Genomic DNA, 21203 nt, shown 5'->3' with positions numbered 1-21203 from the left:
AGCAGTCAATTCCTAATTACCTGTTCTTGGCCTCTTCTCAGGCCTAACCTTTGATTGGCCCTTGTCCCAATTCCGCTCAATACTTGAGATGACATAGGTGATAACTTGAGATGAGGCCTCTTGATTGTTAAACTGTTTGCTGCCCTGTTTCTGTATTGGCCTCTTCTCAAGCTCCCTCTTCATGATCCCGTTCAGATAACTACCCATTTTATTTGGTCCTTGCACTCTCCTCGGGTACTATAATGGATTTCCAGTTGCCTGATTAGATAATCTCCACCGTGGTACCACTGGCAATTCAAATCAACATAGTCCAAATCCAACTGAGCATCTTCCATCCCATTTCTGTACCTCAGCCAGGAGCTATTTTGACCTTTGATTGCTGCTCATGTCACTTTCTCCATCCTTACAACTACTACAGGCTTGAATTTTGGTTGACTCCTTCCTCAACCCCTCCGTGAGCCCTCAATTCCCAAAGCCCTATGGATCGCTTCGTAACTGCTCTCATGAAAATCCCATCTCCCCACCCTTCACGTTGACTACTGATGTAGGCTCCTAATTGACAGCCTCGTTTACTTTTGTTCCCTTTCCAGTCTGTGCCACTCTCTACTGGCAGAGTAACCCTTTCCAACACAGCTTTGGTCTGGACAATTTCCTTCCTAAAAAGTTCTAATAGTTTGGGGCATTTGGGTGGCTCAGTTAAGCATCTGCTTTTATCTTAGGTCATGATCCCAGAGTCCTGGGATGGAGCCCCTTGTCAGGCTCCCTGCTCAGTGGAGAGAGCCCAATTCTCCCTCTCCCTCTGCCCCTCCCTGCTCTGATCATGCTCACTCTCGCGCTCTCTCTCTTTCTCTCTCTCTCTCAATCTCACTCTTGCTGTCACTCTATCTCAAATAACTAAATAAAATCTTTTTTTTTAAGTCCTAATAGTTCACCTTTACCTGCTGATCTGTTCATCTCATCTTGCAGTATTCTTGGCTCTCCACAATGCTTCCCTACATTATGCCAAACTGATATCCCTATACATAACCAACACAATTTGCTGATTCAAGAGTATGTCCCAGGGGGAAAAAAAAGAAGTATGTGTCATGCCTTCCATCACTAGGCCTTTGTTTATGCTGTTTCTTGGAGCTCCCTCTCCTACTATAAATTCCATTATCCAAACCCTATCTATCCTTCAAGATCCATTTGCAAGCAACAGATAGGACAGTAACTAGACAGAATGACATTTTAGGCTACCTTTCAGCCATGAGATGCTGCAATATTGGGAACTCGCTCTGTACCTTTTCCACAATGCCTTTTCAGACTCTCCCTCTACATGGGTATTTTTCTCTGCTTTGAACTCTTACGGGATCATGTACCACTCACATGCCATGGATTTCTCTGGTTTTCAATTGTTGTTCCACCCAACTTTTTTGAGAAGTAGAATACTCTCCCTGAGTCACAGTGATGTCAAGGACATACCTGTTGAGGAACCCATTTTCTCTTTTCTGGGACTCATGGGCCTCCTCAGGGATATGCCCTTACAGCATGTTCATTCTGCTCCACAAAAGTTGGGTCATTATTTACTGATTCCAATAAACTTTAAACTCAAGAGTTAGGGATTCTAAGGAGTTGGCTATGGTCCTAGGACCTACAAAAGGACAAATAAACTCAGAGAATTGCCGGATGAGACTGCCATTTTGGAGTGAGGAGCTTTGGGTGCAGATGATGAGCAAGCGAAGAAAAGTAGGAGTATGTAGCAGAGAGACTTTCCTTGACTCCCTTGTCAAAAACTTTAAGTCCTCTATTAAGCTAAGCAAAATAAGTCAATCAGAGGAAGACAATTATCATATGATCTCTCTGATATGAGGAATTTGAGAGGCAGGGCAGGGGGTTGTGGGGGGAGGGGAGGGAAAAATGAAACAAGATGGGACCTGGGAGGGAGACAAACCATAAGAGACTCTTAATCTCAGGAAACAAACTGAGGATTACTAGAGGGGAGGGGGATGGGATAGGGTGGATGAGGGACATTGGGGAGGTTATATGCTGTGGTGAGTGCTATGAAATTATGAAAGGCTGATGATTCACAGACCTGTACTCCAGAAACAAATAATACATTATATGTTAATAAAAAAAAATTTTTTAAATAAAACTTTAGGGGCACCTGGGTGGTTCAGTGGGTTAAAGACTCTGCCTTCGGCTCGAGTCACGATCCCAGGGTCCTGGGATCAAGCCCCGAGTTGGGGTCTCTGCTCGGCGGGGAGCCTGCTTCCCTCTTTCTCTCTCTGCCTGCCTCTCTGTCTACTTGTGATCTGTCTGTCAAATAAATAAATAAAATCTTTTAAAAAAATAAAAAAAAACTTTGAGCCTCAACCCCAGTCCCTTCTCTGCATCCCAACTCCTCTATCCCTTAACCACTTTTTTTCTCTCGTCTACTTCATATTGCTTGTTTGCTTGCTTCTCTCTCCTTGTTCCATTCTGTATTGGTGCACAAAAACACCACCCTAAAACTTGAGAGCTTTGAAACAATAACTGCCATCAATTTGGATCGCAGATATGCAATTTTGGCAGGCATTACTCTGCTCCCTGGTGTTTGGGGTCTCAGTTTGAGATTGAAACAGCTGGGGACTAGCTATGCACCTCTCTTTCTATGCATCTTTCTCCGCAAAGCCTTTGGCTTCTTCACAACACGGTAGCCTCAAAGTAATCAGCCTTCTTCCACGGTATCTCAAGTGTCCCAGACAGGGTTCCCAGACACCCAGATGGAAGTGGTAAAATTTCTTCTGATCCAGGCTGAGAATTCCCTGAGCAACCTTTTTGCCACATTGGCTGGGTCAAGCAAGTCACTACATTCCAGTTTCCAGGGGAAGAAATAAACCGATCTCTCAATGGACAGAGTAGCAGAGATTTAAAAAAAGGTTAACAGTGTACAATCTAAAAAATTGTGTTTGGCTCACCATCTAAAGGCAAAATGAGAGTGCGTCACCTGGGTGGCTCAGTCTTCCAACTCTTGACCCCGGATCAGGTGTTGATCTGAGGGTCCAGAGTCCAGGCTCAAGTGTTAGGCTCCACACCAGGCGTGGAGTCTACTTTAAAAAAAAAAAAAAAAAGAAAGAAATAGTTAAACAGATTAACTGGAATGTTTCAGAAACTGTGAATTGGCTAGAAAAAAGAAGAGTATACTTATAGTATACTTACAATTTTTCAAGTGTTTTAAAATACTTTCTGTTTTAGCAGCATTATGTACTTACTTGACCACTGCATAATTTGTTCAGTGGATGAAGTTTGCACTTTGTCCTGGTTTCAAGGTTAACTTTTTTTCCTTGACGTTTTTTCCCCCTTAGGGCGTTTGAGGGTTTGTTTTGGTTTTTGGTTTTTTGAGGGGTTTCTTTATGTTTTTTGTTTGTTTTTTAGAGAGGTGGGGATGAGCAGGGGGAGACATACAAGCAGGCTCTACACGGGCAAGCCAAATTTGGGGCTAGATCCCACCACCCGAGATCATGACCCGAGCGGAAATCAAGAGTCAGCCGCTTAACCCATTGACCCAGGCGGCCCTCCATGAGGTTTTACTAAGCTCACTTGTGTACGTTGAAGAAGTTCATACGTTAAAGTAGATTCTGACAGGCTTACTCAGGAAGATGCCATGAAAAAATAATCCTTGTTAATTTGGCTGGGGGACATCTTACTACTTAAGTGCTTAAGGGGAGAGTGTAACTGAACCCAAGTGTAACTGAACCTTTGCCTGGTGCATACAAAGGCAATCACTGAAACATCAGGTTTGCAGTAAGGAAAGGGCTTATTCAAGAGAGGCAGCCAAAGGAGGAGATTGGAGAGCAAGCCACCAATCTGCTTGCCTGAAGGGGGAGGGAACAAGTTTGGTTTTTTTTATAACCACAGGGCCTGCAGTATATACCTATTGATGAAAAGAGCAGAGAAAGTTATGATTATGCATGAGGAAAGATGGAGCAGGTGCATTTAGCAAGTGCATATATAACATACTTTTCGTGTTCACTTAGGGTGGAGACTTAACATCAGAAAAAAGCAAAATCCAGCCCCTTTCATCAGGAGATTATCATAGGCCATGCAGAAGGGGGCTATGGGCATGCTCCAAGAGCTGGTATAAACTGGATGGGGACTTGGGTTGATTACCGTGGGTTAACAATATGGGTTGGAGGCTAGAGAACCATATCGTTGACCTTGAATCCAGGCTTCTGCAGAGACAGTAGGATTATTGGTAGGGTCAGAAAAGACACAAAAACTGATGACGGGGAAAGCGTTCTCTGAAAAACAAGCTTTAAATTTTCTGCTAGCTTCAACCTCATTAATCTTATAGGTCACATTTTCAGGATGGGCAAGTCCGCATAATAAACTTCCAGTGAGGATGAGTTCAGAGGAACTGGCTAAAACAAAATATACTTCCGATATATTTTCGCTTTCGGTAAGGCGGGGTCACCCTCTCGTTGGGCCCTCAACTGCTCAGAGCTGAGAGACCCGTCTTCTAGAGTCACCGCTCCAGGTGCGGACGTCCTCGGCGCCCACACACCCGGTCCTCCTCCACGCCCCGCAGGCATCCGCGGCCTCGGCGGGGACGAGGACATCCGCTGTCCCAGAGCCGGGGACAGGGCTCGGGGACGTCACGACAAGGGCGTGGCGTATGCAGAGGAGCAGGCGCGCAGAGGCTGCCGGGCCCGCCCCGCCCGAGCCCGCGGGTCCCGCGTGGGGCCGGACGAAGGCGCCCGCCGTGGTTGCGCGGGTGGGCGAGGGGGCGGCGGCGGTGGTGCGGGGGGCGGGTGTCGCGGGGGCGGCGGGAGGGAAGTGACCGTGTGTAAGGAGCGGGTGGGGCGCGAGGGTGTGTGTGGGGAGGGGGAGGGCGACTCATACTTACCTGGCAGGGGAGATACCATGATCACGAAGGTGGTTTTCCCAGGGCGAGGCTTATCCATTGCACTCCGGATGTGCTGACCCCTGCGATTTCCCCAAATGTGGGAAACTCGACTGCATAATTTGTGGTAGTGGGGGACTGCGTTCGCGCTTTCCCCTGGAATTTCTGGTCTTTCAAGAGAAGGCTTCTTAAGTTCACGACCGGAGCTCTCTTACGGTTGCTACTTGACGGTGCCCCCCGAGATTCCCTATGGTTTTTTCCCTCTGTAAGTGACGTGCTCGTACTGCGGGCTCCCAGAGTGTCTTTAGTTTGTGGTGGCTCTTTCTTTGTCCTGCGGACTCACAGCGTGTCTTCAGTTTGTGGTGGCTCTTTCTTTCTCCGCGTTGTCACTGTAGTTGAAGTGTATTTATTGTTCAGCCAGGCAAGGGAGCTGTTTTCGAGAAGTTCCTTCCCTACTACTAATGGAAAAGCCCCTTTTCTTTTCTTCTTCTTTGCGGGGTCGCTTGCAAGGATTTGTCACCTTGGTTCGTGTGGTCCGTCGCCCAGCGATTTCAGCATCCTCTGGTCCCGTGGGCGCACGGTGGAGAAATGCCTCGTCCTAGGGTTTCCTGGGTGGTGCAAGGAGTGAAGCGTCAGGTCAGACTCTTGCTTTCAGTTCAGGTCGTCTCAGGGTTTCCGTGGAGCCTAAGGTTCTCCCTCTCCCCCAAACAAGGAAGCAGCATCTGAGGCCTCACCTTGGCACCATCTACCGATCATGATCAGCAGTTTAACAAGAGTCCCATTCGGTTCTAGGGGCATTAAAGTTTGGGAAGCACTGATCTGACATAGTATATATTTTACTTTTCTAATTTTACCCTCCTGCGATGTAAGTCCCCCAGGGCTGGGATTCTGGTCTATTTTGTTGACGCTCCATGCACACTTGCCTAGAATAGCCCATGGCCATATACTAGGCTTTCAACATACTGAATGAATTCACTTACTGATCTCAGTCTTTAAAAAGTGGATTCCAAGTGGGTTCTGGATTCTAGCTCTGAGTCCAGGTAAGATGACCAACACTCTCCTTCCTACAGAGAAACCACAGAGTTGGAAGCACTCCCTGTCCCGTTTCATCAGTAGTACCTCTGAACATCATTTGCCGGAGCCCCTAAAAGAGCTGTACAGAACAGTCCCTGGACTCAGGGAGAGGATCCTCTAGTCTACACCCTCAGCATCCAATCTAGCCTCCTTCAGCCCCTTCTCCCATGAGAGAAGAATGGGATCATTTTACAGACATCAGAGAGAGGTAAGTCAGGGGTTAGCACCTTATATCTGTCACATGCCTGCCTCTCTTGCTCATCCATTGCTTCACCCTGGATCAAACAGTAGGGGACACGGACTTTATTTCTATCCTTTTGGGGTCTCCACAGGACCTGAAAATTAAATGGACATAAAACAGAATAACAGGAGGCGGGACTGGGTGACTCAGTCCACAGAGTGTGTGCCTTCAGCTCAGGTCATGATCCCAGGGCCCTGGATTGAGTTCTCCGTCGGGCTCCTTGTTCAATGGGGAGCCTGCTTCTCCCTCTGCCTGCTACTCCCCCAGCTTGTGCTCGCTCTACGTCAAATAAATAAAATCTTGGGGCGCCTGGGTGGCTCAGTGGGTTGAGCCCTCTGCTTTCGGCTCAGGTCATGATCCCAGGGTCCTGGGATCGAGCCCCGCATCGGGCTCTCTGCTCGGCGGGGAGCCTGCTTCCTCCTCTCTCTCTGCCTGCTTCTCTGCCTACTTGTGATCTCTGTCTGTCAAATAAATAAATAAAATCTTAAAAAAAAAATTAAATAAATAAATAAATAAATAAAATCTTAAGGCATTAGGGACCCCTGGGTGGCTCAGTTGGTTAAGCGGCTGCCTTTGGCTCGGGTCATGATCCCAGCGTCCTGGGATCGAGTCCCACATCGGGCTCCTTGCTCGGCGGGGAGCCTGCTTCTCCCTCTGCCTCTGCCTATCACTCTGCCTGTGCTCGTGCTCTCTCTCTCTCTCCCTCTAACAAATAAATAAATAAAATCTGAAAAAAAAAAAAATCTTAAGGCATTAAAAAAAAAAAAAAAAAAAAAAAAAACCAAGACCAGAGTAAGAGGAGGCAAGCGTACAGATTTTTACATGTACGTAGGAGACCACGTAGTAAAATGAAGACCCAGAGAGGCAGCGAGGTGGGTCTCCAAGAAGCTCGGGTTCCTTTTACTTTTTCTTTTATTTATTTGAAGACCAAGATCTGGTGCTTCGTGGTCACGGATACTGGTGTGTCCTGGCGCCTATTTTATTCCACAGATTATAATGCATTATTATCCTTACCTTGATTTGGCCAGCGGGAAGCCTTTCAAACTGGCCCTCGTGTGCCTGACACGTCCACGTCGGTCACCGCACGTTGCTCTACTTTTTGGCACAGCTACGTGTTCCGGGGCTTGACGGGGCCGGTGCAAACCCAGCCGTGAGGGCCATGCTGGTGGCGTGGCTCCTTGGACGCTCCCTTGCCCACCGACCTGGATTCCTGAAACGGGTCAAGATTCTCTGGACTTCCCGGAGAGGCCCTGGAGTCAGAGAGAAGGGAACGCCAGTGCCCGGGATGGACTCCCTGCCCTGGCTCCCCTGCACTGCAATAAGCCTCTCCGATCCCATCTAGCCTGTGCCCAAGACCACTCCCCCCACCCACTGAGAGTCCCACAGAGGCCCAGCAAGCCACAGGTGCTCAGCCTTCCCCTCACTTGAGTGCCACCACCACCTGACTGGGTAGCAGGTACCTCTGCACTTGCAAGGCTGGGGGGCAGCACCTTGGAAGCCCCCTGCTGCTCTCCATGACACCCCAGCCGGGAACGGTCGGCCATGCTGGGGCCCAGGCTTGCATTGGCTGGTCACCAAAACCCAATGCCCCCCCCCCCCCCGCTCTTTCCCCAAAGCACCAGAGCGAGGTCCCCAGGGATGCCACCCCTCCACATCCCATCAGGGGCCACATCCAGTGAAGGTCTTAAGGTATTCTCCTTGGTTCCTGTCTGCTGGTCTCTGTAGGTAGTGACCTTGGAGGCTGGGGTTTCTCTGTGGCTTCAAAGCAATCACATCTTGCTGAAGGTCTTCACCTGTTGGGCTTCCCTGGCAGGCCCTCCTGAGCCCGTGGAAAGTATGGCTCAGTCCATCTCAGTTAGCAGTGGCACAGTGGGATTGACACTGGGTTGAGGAGAAAACCAAGAGGAGCCTGCCCGGAGAGGAAGACGTGTGGGGAAACACAGTCTTCAGTCTGAGAGGCAGAAGCAATGGCGAAAAGGAGCCCGTGGGCTCCGAGGTCAGGGATGGCAGTGGCTGCGTCCCCGAGGCTCCCAAGGGCCACACTCCCCTTGGAGTCCCATTGGAGTCCCCTCTGGGATGCTCTCCACCTGTACTTCGAGACTCTGGAGTCTCCTTCCCTCAGGAAGGAGGAGAACAGGGAGGACTATTCTCTGGAGTTCTCTGCACCCACACTCCTCCCCCCAGCAACCTGGCTCTGGCTCCAAGGTGAAGCCCATGGTCTCCGCGGTGCCCTCTGGCTGGGCCTCAGGATCTGGCTCTTCAGGCCCTGCCAATCTAGCCTGCAGGCCCGGCGCTAAGTCAGCCGGCTGCTCAGAACCCGCAAGAGGGCCAAGGAGGTGAACGTGTGTGCCCGTCCACGCTGGCAGCTGTCCGCGCCCCACCCCACCCCCACCCCACTCTCCTCCCACTCTCCTGCGCCCTGCCTTCAGCCCTCATTGCCCCGACTCTCTCGGGCTCTGTCTGAGCTCTAAGTGTGCGCTGTGGCCGCCGATCTCACTCCTCCCCCCATCCCTTCCTACAGGTGGAGACCCCTGCGGTCAGTGGCCAGAAAGCGGGCAGGATGGAAATATCTCATCTGTTTCTACCTCCCGCCATCGGGTGTAGCCAGAGAATCGGAGAATCGGTGTGGGGGGTTTACCGCACCCCCAGCGCAGTAGGGAGGAGGCTTGTACCGAGTGTGAGCAGTCCGCGCTCCCTCAGCAGGAGCACCTGCCTCCCACCCTCCCCACACACCACCCCCGCTCCACCCGACGCCAGGGCTACGAGAGCAGGTGCAAAGGCGCGGGAAAACGGAAGTGTACCCGGGCCGCACCCGGTCCTCACACGGACGGAACCCTGAAGGCGCCTCCGACGTTCTCAGCCACACTGGCCAGGCCCATGGAGGCCCCTGCTGCACTTCGCTTCTGCCAACGTCAGCCTCGAATCAAGCGCACGACTGGCGATGGCTTGAAAAACCTCAGGGTGACAGTTCTGTCCCACGAGCAGAGTGAGCGGGTCCGCGAAGAGGCTCTTCTGGCGCCGTAATTCTGGAGGTTTCTACACCACCTGAAAGACAGGGAAGGAGACAGACAGACAGACGGCGGCTGGGAGAGACAGAAGCGGTGACCGTCCCCGGAGGCCGGGTAGGAGACGGCCCCAGCTCGAGAGGGACAGTTGTCCTGAAGGAAGCCGCGGTGCTCCCTGCCCCATGGGAGGACCCGTCCGCTTGTCAGCCGCGCGGGCTGGCGGGAGGCAGACCCTCTCGGGCCACCTGCTGGTGCGGAGCCGGAGTCGCGGGGGGGGGGGGGGGGGGGGGCGGAAACCAGCGCCGAGGGCGTGGGACCGGGCAGCCGCGCGGACCCGGAGCGCCGCAGGGCTCGTGGCGGCCCACGGCGGCAGGAAGGCCCGGGGTGCTCCCGGGGCGGCGGCACACCCGCAGCCGAAGAGGCGAGGGTCCCGAAGGGCTTCCGGCCTCGGGCTGGGAGGGCGAGGCAGCCGGGGGGCCGCCGGGGGGCCCGGGCCGGGCGCGAGGGGGCGGTGGCTTCCCCGACGGCGCAAAAGCGTCGCGCGCGTCCTTCGAGCCGGAGTCGAACCAGCGACCTAAGGATGTCCACGCCTCTCAGGCCTACAGTCCTCCGCTCTGCCAGCTGAGCTATCGAAGGCTGCGCGCTGGCGGGCCTGAGGCCGGGCTTTTTCTCGAAATGACGGAGGCCACGGCGCGGCCGTGCGGGACGTCCAGCGGGCCCTGACGCGCTCCGAAGCCATCCCAGAGAAGAGCCGAGTCCCCGCGGCCGCAGCGCCCGTTCCGCGCGGGGCAGCGAGTCCCCTGCGCTCGGCGGCCGCCCGGGGCGGGGGGGCCGCATCCCGGGCGTGGCGGCCGAGACGCCTGGGCGCGTGCTCTCCCCCGTGGCCTCAGGTGCCCTCCCGGCGCCCCCTTCTACAGGTGGGGCCACCAGGGTCCGTGGCCCGGGAGCGGGAAAGAGGGGGAGGAGGGGCGTTGGTGAACCCCACGCGCGGGCTGGGCGACCAAGGCCTTGCGGAGCGGAGGAGGGGACCCCACTGGATTGCGCACCAGGTAGGCGGCTTCGAACCGCCCAGCTACCTGCTGGTTTGTGGGCGCCTTCAGGCCAAAATAACCCTTGGGCCAAAATGACACTTGGTGGTGGTGCAGCAGATGATGCCGGCGGCGTTCGCAGCCAAGATCATCTCGTTCGGATTCCGCAGGTCTCCTAATTTCCCTGCTTTCACCCTTGCAGCCAGATTTTTTTCTTTTAATTTAATTCATTATTACTCCCCCCGCTCCCGCCCCCGCTGCCAAGAGGAGTGGGAGGGGAAAGATTCCGATCAAGCCACTCCTCTGCTCAAAACCTTTCAGTGTAGGGGTACCTGGCTGGCTCAGTCGGTAGAGCATGTAGCTCTTGATCTCAGGGTTGTGAGTTCGACTCCCCACACACACCACACCCCCCACCCACTGGGTGTAGAGCTTCCTTGTTTTTTGTTTTTGTTTTTTAAGATTTTATTTTAAAGTAATAAGCCCGGGGGGGTGGGGGGGGAGATCTTACTTAAACAAACAGACACAGAGCAAACCAACCAACCAACCAAACAAACAACCTTTTGGTTCACTCAGATTGCTAGTCTTAATGATCATCACGGAGTGCAGTGGTCGCTGGAGCTGCCGGGCTGGTCAGTTCTGAGGAAAGGCTCCGCAGGGGGATGGACCCAGCCAGGGAAGGCTCACCCCTGAGAGGGACTACAGAAGGCACTACCAGAGGTGGAAGTCCAAGTCAAGAGCGTCTGTCAGCTGTACCCAAGGTGATCTCAGCAGCAGTAAGTACCTGTGGTGGATTTCCAGGCGAAACGGAGCCGGGCCTTCTTAGCTGAGACACCAACAGCTGGCTAAAGCAGTGTTGGAACATCCAGGTAGCTGAATTCCAAGGGGAAATACAAATATTATCCACCAAGGGGCGCCTGAGTGGCTCAGCAGGTTGAGTGTCTGATTCTTGATGTCAGCTCTGGTCATGATCTCAGGGTTGTGAGATCGAACCCCAGGACCGGCTCTGCACTGGGCTTGGAACCTGCTTATGCTTCTCTTTCTCCTTCTCCCACTGCCCCTCCCCTCCCTGCTCTCTTGCTCTCTCTTAATCCCCGCCCCCACCCTCCAAAAGCCATAGAAAGGTAGTCCTACAATGATTTTCAAGACCCTCATGATCTTACTCCCACCTAGTCACCTCTCTGACTCTCTAATTTTGTCAAGCCCTTCAATGTTGCTCTAGACACAGGGCCTCCTTGCTATTCACACACAGTCCTACCTGGGCCTTTGTTCTAGCTTTTCCCCAGATAGCCCATGACCCACTCCCTCACCTCCTCCCAGCCTTTGCTCACAGAGCACCTGCTCAACGTAGCCTCTTCTGACCACCCAATCCACCTCACTGCCTGTGGCCCTAACTCCACTCCAGATCCCCTCTCTCTCCTCAATGCTTTCTTTTCTCAGCTCCTAACACCTACCAGAGTACTTAAGTACCTATTGTGTCCATTGTCAGTATTCTCCCACTCCCCCTGTCCCTCCTACAATAGAGGAGTGCCCAGAGGCCTTTTTGTCTTTTGTCACCCATTCCCAAAGTATGCATATATACTCAGCCAAGGGTTGTTGAACGGACAAACTCTCCACGTCCTCGTCCTCGTCCTCGAAGAGGCAATGAGACTGCACAAGGAGGGGCCAGGAGCCAGGGTTCAGCCAGGGGGAGGTGCAGAGTTACCTTGTTTGATCACAGAACAGGGTCTCTTCAGTTGAGAACTGTAGAACTCTCCTCTCTTCCCATAACAATCCCTCCAAACTGTTTTCTTTCCTGAGATCTGACCAGGCTCTAGCATAGCTTCTAGCAGCATAAGGTTCTGTCCCTGAGTGACCTCCCACCTGAGAAAGGTAGACACCTGACACACAGGCCCCCAACCTCTCTCTCTCTCTCTCTCTCTCTCTCTATATATATATATATATATTATATATATATATATATTATATATATATTTTAAAGATTTTATTTATTTATTTGACAGACAGAGATCACAAGTAGGCAGAGAAGCAGGCAGAGAGAGAGAGAGAGGAGGAAGCAGGCTCCCCGCTAAGCAGAGAGCCCGATGTGGGGCTCGATCCCAGGACCCTGGGATCATGACCTGAGCCGAAGGCAGAGGCTTTAACCCACTGAGCCACCCAGGTGCCCCTATATATATTTTTTGTTTTTAACACTTCATTTATTTAAGAGAGTGAGCGAGCACAAGCAGGGGGAGCAGCAGGCAGAGGGAGAAGCAGCCTCCCCGCCAAGCAAGCATCCCGATGCTGGACCCCACCATCCCAGGAGCCTGGGATCATGACCTGAGCCAGAGCAGACACCCAACCGACTGAGCCACCCAAGCGTCCCTCTTTGGGCATTCATTAAAAAGCGCTTGCAGTTGTGACCATGGGTCTGTTAGGACTCCAAAGGATCCTTCTCAAGGCCCGAGAGCCATTCCTTTGAGCTGTAATGGTGAAGGCTGGGGCCTATGTCCCAGTCTCTGTGGGACGGTAGCCCCATAACCTGTCAGTTCAGCTGTCAGCTAACACACACAGCTGCCCTACAGCGGCCCTACTGAACGACCGGGTGTCACTTTTCACTTCTCCAACGGTCCCGGGCCCCCTTCGTCTCATGCTGCGCACAGATGCGGGTGGAGCTCAGCTCTTTCCCCTCCTGTCAGCAGTTCCTGAGGAAAATCTTTTTTCACCACTGTAGCTGTCGTCTGCTGCGTTCATCTTTGACAGAGTCCGAGTGGGAAAGGACCAGAGGGCACTGGGCGGGACCAGCCTGTGCGCGGGCTGCGGGGCGGGACCGCCGGGGCTCCCGGGGGGACACCGGACAAGCTGCGGCGGAAGGGCACCGCGGAGCGCGTTGCTTCATGTGCTTTCTTCAAAACTCAGCAGGACGCTTTTCCTTCCCTCCCGCGTTCCTGGATCGGGCGACTGCATGTTCGGACGCCGAGTGAAACTTGGGAAGACCCCAGAAAGAAACACTGCCACTGCCGCATCTTACTGGGGCGGCTTAGCCCTTAACGCCGACCGTCAGAAAGGCCTCTCCTGAGTTTTCGACTCGGTTTGAAAATGAGTCTCGAACAGGCGAGGACAAAAAGGGGCTGAAATTTTCTTTTCGCGGAAAGGAAGGCGAGACCAAACCCGAGTCTTGAGCCACCACCATTCCCGCTGGGCTCCGGGAGACCCCGCGTTCTCGGGTCTCCCCTCCAGGTGCGGACACCCTCAGCGTCCGCCCCGCAGGCATCCGCGGCCTCGGCGGGGACGAGGACATCCGCTGTCCCAGAGCGGGCGACAGGGCTCGGGGACGTCACGACAAGGGCGTGGCGTATGCAGAGGAGCAGGCGCGCAGAGGCTGCCGGGCCCGCCCCGCCCGAGCCCGCGGGTCCCGCGTGGGGCCGGACGAAGGCGCCCGCCGTGGTTGCGCGGGTGGGCGAGGGGGCGGCGGCGGTGGTGCGGGGGGCGGGTGTCGCGGGGGCGGCGGGAGGGAAGTGACCGTGTGTAAGGAGCGGGTGGGGCGCGAGGGTGTGTGTGGGGAGGGGGAGAGCGACTCATACTTACCTGGCAGGGGAGATACCATGATCACGAAGGTGGTTTTCCCAGGGCGAGGCTTATCCATTGCACTCCGGATGTGCTGACTCCTGCGATTTCCCCAAATGTGGGAAACTCGACTGCATAATTTGTGGTAGTGGGGGACTGCGTTCGCGCTTTCCCCTGATCTTTTAGTGGTGTAATGAAAGATAATACCAGCTTTGTTTTTGAATTTTTTTTTTTCACATTTACGCCCCAAAGTTGGGGTCTAGGTAGCACAAAGTTTTTTGCTTGAGGTTATGCGTCAGGCGAAAAGCTTTTTTTTCTTGTCTTTTTTTTGTTTTTTTTGTGTGTGTATGTTTCTGTGAAATGTATCAACAGAGTCTTCAAAGCAAAAAGCAAACATGCTTGTGCTTTTGGGTTTTGGCTTTACTTTGAAGTGTGAGTAGGAGTTCTGAACTTGGAGTTTATAAATGCTTTCAAAGATCGTGGTTTTGATTGGAAAGTCTGAAACAAAGTTTTAAGTTGTTTATACAACCGAAGATATGTCGTAGTATTGAAATCCGTTTTGTGGAGTTGAGGTAGGTGTACCATCTGTTTCAGGTAGTTCCATACAGAGGTGGTGTGCAATTTAAGTGTTGCTTGGTGTTTTTTTTTTTTTTTTTTTTAAGGATTCTATTTATTTGACAGAGAGATTACAAGTAGGCAGAGAGGCAGACAGAGAGGGGGAAGCAGGCTCCCTGCTGAGCAGAGAGCCCGATACGATACCGGGCTCGATCCCAGGATCCTGGGATCATGACCTGAGCTAAAGGCATTGGCTTTAACCCACTAAGCCACCCAGGCGCCCCTGCTTGGTGTTTTTCATAAGGCCTTGAACCACTCTAATTCCGCTAAAGCAGTTTTCCTCTTAAACCAGCCAGACTTGTCTTACTAATACTTTAAACTGTTTAACCTGTAGTGCCTCTCTCCAAAAATATCAGCTTGAGCTCAACTTCTATAGTTTTGCTACAGAACGTTAATATTGTATAAGCTTTTCCAAACCAGGTGCAGACATCTAGCCCAGTCTATAAGCCTTATTGGGCCTGACCCTCTTTTTCTTCCTTTCAAAATTTTAATTCAACTAACATATAATGCATTATTGGTTTCAGAGGTACAAGTCTGTGCTTCATCAGTCATATGTAATAGCCAGCGCTCATTACATCACATGCCCTCCTATGTCCAACCTCCAGTTACCCCATCCCGCCACCCTCCTTTCCAGCAACCCTCAATTTGCTTCCTATGATTCTCTTTTTGTCTCTCTGGTTTCATCTTATTTTTTCCTCTCTTCCTCTATGATCCTGTTTTGTTTCTTAAATTCCATGTATCAGTGACATCATATAATTGTCTTTCTCTGATTGACTTATTTCACTTAGCATAACACCCTCTAGTTCTGCCCATGTTGCAAATAGCAAGATTTCATTTATTTATTTATTAAAGATTTTATTTGACAGATATCACAAGTAGGCAGAGAGTGAGAGAGAGGAGGAAGCAGGCTCCCTGCTAGCAGAGAGCCCCATGTGGGGTTCAATGCCAGGACCCTGGGATCATGACCTGAGTCAAAGGCAGAGGCTTTAACCCACTGAGCCACGCAGGAGCCCCAAGATTTCATTTTTTTATTTGTGTAATATTCCTGTGTGTGTGTACATACCACATCATCTTTATCCACTTGACACCTAGATCTTTCCATAGTTTATTATGGGCATTGCTGCTATAAACAGGGTGCAGGTGCCCCTTCGGATCACTACATTTGTATCTTTGGGACAAATACCCAGTAGTGCAATTGCCATGACCCACTTTCCTTTGCAATTTCCTCTCTTGCCATCTCACCCTCACTGCAAAAAACCCACAACCTTCATTCCCCTGCCCACCCCGTTCACACCCTGGGTCATTCCCACTGCCTAGATTGCTCTCTTCCTCTCAGAGCATAAAGTGTCCCCTGTGGCAGACACTGTACTACCCGTGTAGGGCTTTGTCTGTGTTCCTGGGCGTCCTCCTGTTTGTCCTTTGTGTCCCCCAGGCATACGACAACAGCCAATAAATGTTTAATGAATGCCACAGCACAAGAGCAGTGAAACCAGGGCAATTATCAGGAACTAGCAGTGAACTATGGAATGTTTCAATTGTTCTGGAGGTACAAAGTAGAACCTCTCCTAAAGTATGTCCTTGAGGGAGTAACATATGTTCTTTATCTTGTGCTTTGTGAGAAGGCCCTTGCATAGAGCAGTCAACTCACTTACATGTGTTCATTAAGCACCCTCCCACATATGCTCTAATATGTAACTGCTGCTTCCAGTCTACCCCTGCCCCAACACACATTGTGAAAATGTAAAAATGTAAACCAGGCACCAAGGGATGGGGGCACTCTCCTACTCCTTTTCCGCAAAAGACCTCCTTGGTACAGATTAGCTGATGGCTACGTGGAACAATACAGCTTTATGCCCTGCACTTGCTATTTCTTTCAATTTTTAAAAAAATATTTTATTCATTTACTTGAGAGAGACAGTGAGGGAGAGAGCACAAGCAGGGGGCGGGGAGAGGGAGAAGCATGTTCCCCAATGAGCAGGGAGTCCGGATGTGAGGCTTGATTCCAGGACCCCAGAACCACGACCTGAGCCAAACGCAGACGCTCAACCGACTGAGCCCCCCAGGCGCCCGTGTACTTACTACTTCTTAGCATTTACACAGCATCATCACATTTCCAAAGCACTGTACCAATGTTTATTAATCCTCACAACACCCCTGTGAGGTAGGTCAATATGTCCTTTGTAGTAGAGAAACTGAGGCAGACAGAGGTCAAGCGAACCTGCCTGAGGCCACAGGGGCAGCCAGTGAAGGGACTGCACCCAAATTTAGAAGCTAGGGCTCTCTGTCCCATGTTCACCCACTAGAGAGGGTCACATAGGTGTATTTTCACCAGTGAAGGAGACACGGAGGAGGACAAGACACAGAGATTTCTCAGGCAACAGAAAAATCAAGTTCAAATGGCATCAGGGAACAACATCAATGAAAGAAACATTAACCAGCACACCAGTAAGGCAACAGAACATGCAAGGCTGGAATCACGTTGACTACTCTTTTAAGACCTAGACCAGGGTTTGGGAAAATGTAAACGAGGCGTGACCAACCCAAATACCTGTGGTTTCCAACTGCAAGAGAACTTAGTGAAAAAATCAAACAACACATCCTAATTTTAAATTAGAAATAATGTGATGTTAATTTACATTAAAAAGGCCAATAATATTTTTTGTACCCACTTTATTTCAAATATTCCAATTTCTCCCCCACTGACAAATGCTGTTCTCTACACACTCTTTCTCTCCACACACCAAGTTATACACCAGCGTTAACAATCAAGTGGGCTCAATGGCACATCCCATGGTTCACTGGCTGAGCTAGAGATGGACGTCAGGAAACCGTAACAGACCATTCTGTCTGCTCCTGTATTTTAGAAATGTCTGCTTCTAACCTGCCTCTGCCCAGGTCCAACTTCTATGAAAGGCTAAACGCACACAGAGAAGCAGTTCATTCTTTTGTAAAGGGACTGGTGAACTTGGTTCAATATGCTGTTTAAAAAGAGAAAAAAGGAAAAACAAAGACCTACACTGTAAAGCGTAATAAAGGAGTAGATTTATTATAGCTACTCCAAATTTTAGAGTGATACAATGACCACAGAGTTAAAAACTATCACTGTTATCACTGTTTATTTGATAATAGTTGGTTTAGTCTACAAGTTTAAGGCAAACATACTAATGCATTTGCTTTTCATCAGAAATCATACTTATAAAGATTACATAAAATCTGTCCCCAAACTTCTAAGAAATGTTCATTAATTAAAAATAAGTCTGATTAAGATGCTTTACCAGGATACATGAATGAACTAAGGTGGTATACAATGTTTTTTAAAAACAAAATTCAAAAAAAGGTAATGGCAATCTTTATCTCATTTGAGCAATGTATTTTTAAAAGGGTTAAACTTCAGAAAGTACTTAAAAGTAAGTAAGACTGGCAGCCATAAGGAATACTATTCATAAAATAAACACAGTTACAGAGGCTACTTAAAACAAGACTGAACTTTGGGCTTCGGGAGAGGAGGCGCGCACGGTGAGGGACAGCTGTTGCAGGGAGCACACAGGTGCAGGGGTGCCGCATCCCACCGCACACACTGGCAGAGCCCATGGACGGCACCGCTCCGTGGTTTCTCAGAAAAAAGGAGAGTAGATGCACTTTGTCAGCTGTTTCTTTTGTTTCCAGTGAGCAGTAAATGCTTAATATCATTAAGAAAACAAAAATAAAATCTGAAGGAAGGCAGCCCTTTTTAACCGAAGGTGGAGTGTGGCTTATGTGTCTCCATTTAACACTGCCAAGCAGTTCTGCAGCAACTGTAGGTTACCCTACAAGGGAAGGGAGAATAAATTATGAAGCTCAAAGAGCTTGGAAGAATTGTACTGAAAAAATATACAGCACTAGAAATCACGTAACTTTAAATTTATTAAGCCAACAGAGTTTTGGTAACAAGCTACTCATTACACAGAAGTAACTACTTTTTAAAAAAGATTTTATTTATTTATTTATTTGAGAGAGAGAGAGAGAGGGGATTGCAAGCAGGGGGAGGGGGAGAGAGAGAAGCAGGCTTCCCGCTGAGCAGGGACCCCCCCCCCAAAGCGGGGCTCTATCCCAGGATCCTGGGATCATGACCTGAGCCGAAGGCAGATGTCCAATGACTGAGCTACCCAGACACCCCCAAAAATAACTGTTTAAAGACATAAAACTATATACTTTGTTTCATGTACAATTTTCCATATACCAGATTCTTCAGTAATTTTCCATCTAGACCAATATTATTGTTTTGAATTGCCTGGCACGCTCTAATGAGAGATAAAATATGCTCTGTGTGTCCAAGTTAAACTACTGATATTTATTTAGAGAGATAGCAGGGAGAGGGGCAGAGGGAGAGAATCTCAGAGTCCCTGCTGAGCACAGAGCCCCACATGGGGTTCGATGCCATTGACCTGAGATCATGACCTGAGCCAAAACCAAGAGGCATACATTCAACCGAGCCACCCAGGTGTCCCTGAACATTCCTGACAGTAAGATAGGCTCTTATCACTCTCCTTTGGCCATTAAAATATGTGTAGTATATTACATATATAATTAATATAATGTATATTTTAATGACTAAAATGGTAAGTTATAGCAATTTTTATAAAAAATTTAATAAGGGGCTGCCTGCATGGCTCAGTTGGCTAAGCGACCAACTGCTGATTTTGGCTCAAGTCATGATCTTGCAGTTGTGACATCAAGCCCTGCACTGGGCTCATGCTGTGTGTGGAGCCTGCTTAAGATTCTCTCTCTCTCTCTTCCTCCACCCCTCCATACCCTCATGATCTCCCTCTCTCAAAAAAGAAAAAAAAGTAAAAATAAAGTAGTAAGATCACATACAAATGTATTCTATAAAATGCAAACCTGTGTAGCATCTGTAAAACATGTGAACTGGCCCCCAAATTCGGATATGTGTAAAGACAAATGTAAACATATATGTTACATCAACTCATAAATGGGGGAGAGGGAAAACTTCCTTAGAGTAGAAAGCCAACTAAAATGTGTACAATGATGGAATTAGAAATTCATCACCATTTGGCCACCATCATAAAAACTGACTCAGGAAAAAGTCAGGATTGAATGCTAAAAACAATATAAGGCTGAAATGCTAATACTGTGGTCATTAGGTACATGCTACAGAACACTTAAATTTCTGCCAATTAAAATTAAATAAAAACTCAGTTTGAGCTTCTCAGTTGCACTACACACATTTCAAACATTTGGCAGCCACATGTGGCTAGTGATTACCATACTGGAAGTGCTGATCATAGAGTATTTCCATTATCACACAAAATTCTACGGGGAGCCCTCAGATCCTACCACTGATTGACGGTTAAGTGATGGCTATTTAACTTACATAGTCCCAAGCCAAGTATCTCACCACAGAATACTTGTTAATTTCAAAGTATAAAACAGTAACTTTGCCACTGAGAAACCTGCAGACATCATTTTATTTACTTATTTTTAAAAAATATTTTATGTGGGGCACCTGGGTGGCTCAGTGGGTTAAGCCTATGCCTTTGGCTCAGGTCATGATCTCAGGGTCCTGGGATCGAGCCCCATTTCAGGCTCTCTGCTCAGCAGGGAGCCTGCTTCCACCCGCCCCCACCTTCTCTGACTGCCTCTCTGCCTGCTTGTGATCTCTGTCAAATAAATAAATAAAATCTTTAAAAAATATATTTTATTTATTTGACAGAGAGACAGAGAGCGCACAAACTGGAGGAGCTGGAGAGGGAGCAGCAACTCCCTACTGAGCAGGGAACCCAACACAGGGTTGGCTCCTTGCTTGGAGGAGAGTCTGCTTCTCCCTCTCCAGCTCCCCCTACTTGTGTTCCCTCTCTCGATCTCTGTTATAGTAAAATCTTAAAGTAAAATAAAATAAAATAAAATGGAGTTGGGAGGCCAGAAGGGGAGCCCTCAGATCCTACCACTGACTGCATACTTTGTAGACCCATCAGGAAGAGAAGTGAAGTGAAGTACCTTGCATTCTTTTTTTTTTTTTTCTTAGTACCTTGTATTCTCAACAGGAGGAAACCCATGTTACTACCCCAGCAAGAGAAAGCAAGGTGTCTCCTTGTCCAGCAATGGCCCCCACAAGGCAAGCCTGTCACAGCTAAGCCAATGAAAAGCCACGACACTTCCAACTCACAGTTTACTTTAGTGGACTTTTTGTTTGTAACGGCCTTTCCCAACTACCCCCTTCCCTCTATAAAAGAGCATTCCTGTCCTTTGTTCTCTGCACTTACCTGCGGCTTTTGCTATAGCTCCCTTGTCCTGAATTGTAATTCCTGTTATTCCCAAATAAACCCATTTTGCATCAGATAAAATTTGCTTTGAAGGTTGGCAACTTTTAAACATAACATTGCTGAAGGAAACTCCAAAATTCATTCTCCCCCATTTGGAAGCCCATCCATTTGCCAAACTCTGATTCCACAGAAACGATCCATTTGAATAAATTATGTATGGCTGAAATGTTGATAGTCATTCTGTCATAAATAAATGTTTATTTTCTTTGTACCTTTCTGTATTTGCTATGATAAAAAAATGCACAAAAGTTTTACCAAGCCTGTACTGTGTTTTGAGGGACTGTACACAGGTTTGGAGGGTTTTCCTTCGTTTTCGTATTCAAACTGACCAGCCTTTCCTCCCATACTAAGCCAACATACCAGCAGTTTCTCTACCCTGCGGACTGACTCTCACCCCTGCCCTCCCCAGAGCTCATCTGTTTTTCACCTTCTTTTCTTTCTCCTTCACCCACAAATGTTTCTCTCACTGCTCCTGGAATAACTCAGCCTCCAGAGGCTCTGCCCAGCCCCTGCCAG

At 49.5% G+C, this 21203-nt stretch overlaps 1 protein-coding gene and 3 non-coding genes across 4 annotated transcripts in view; 2 read left to right on the top strand and 2 right to left on the bottom strand.

Moving 5' to 3' along the window:
* The first annotated feature begins 4856 nt into the window (after nucleotides 1–4856).
* On the top strand, nucleotides 4857–5020 carry LOC116875707. Its single transcript, XR_004384259.1, has one exon. It is a non-coding gene; the product is annotated as a U1 spliceosomal RNA (small nuclear RNA).
* Nucleotides 5021–9727: 4707 nt separating this feature from the next.
* Nucleotides 9728–9817, bottom strand: TRNAY-GUA. Its single transcript is given in 2 exon segments — nucleotides 9728–9763; nucleotides 9781–9817. It is a non-coding gene; the product is annotated as a tRNA-Tyr (tRNA).
* A 3948-nt stretch (nucleotides 9818–13765) lies between these two features.
* LOC116875708 lies at nucleotides 13766–13929 on the top strand. The gene has a single exon (XR_004384260.1). It is a non-coding gene; the product is annotated as a U1 spliceosomal RNA (small nuclear RNA).
* A 2548-nt stretch (nucleotides 13930–16477) lies between these two features.
* SNX6 (sorting nexin 6) overlaps nucleotides 16478–21203 on the bottom strand; it is a 63719-nt gene continuing 58993 nt past the window's right edge. Inside the window, exon 14 of the mRNA XM_032871295.1 lies at nucleotides 16478–18173. Coding sequence (XP_032727186.1) covers nucleotides 18120–18173 — 54 coding nt within the window. The 3' untranslated portion in view covers nucleotides 16478–18119. The remainder of the gene's footprint in view (nucleotides 18174–21203) is intronic.

The sequence above is a fragment of the Lontra canadensis genome, unplaced genomic scaffold (genome assembly GCF_010015895.1).
Source record: "Lontra canadensis isolate GAN:19392208 unplaced genomic scaffold, GSC_riverotter_1.0 scaffold42, whole genome shotgun sequence".
Classification (NCBI taxonomy): Eukaryota; Metazoa; Chordata; class Mammalia; order Carnivora; family Mustelidae; genus Lontra; species Lontra canadensis.
The sequence above is the reverse complement of the archived record's forward strand: the minus strand, read 5'-3'. Positions and strand labels throughout refer to the sequence as shown.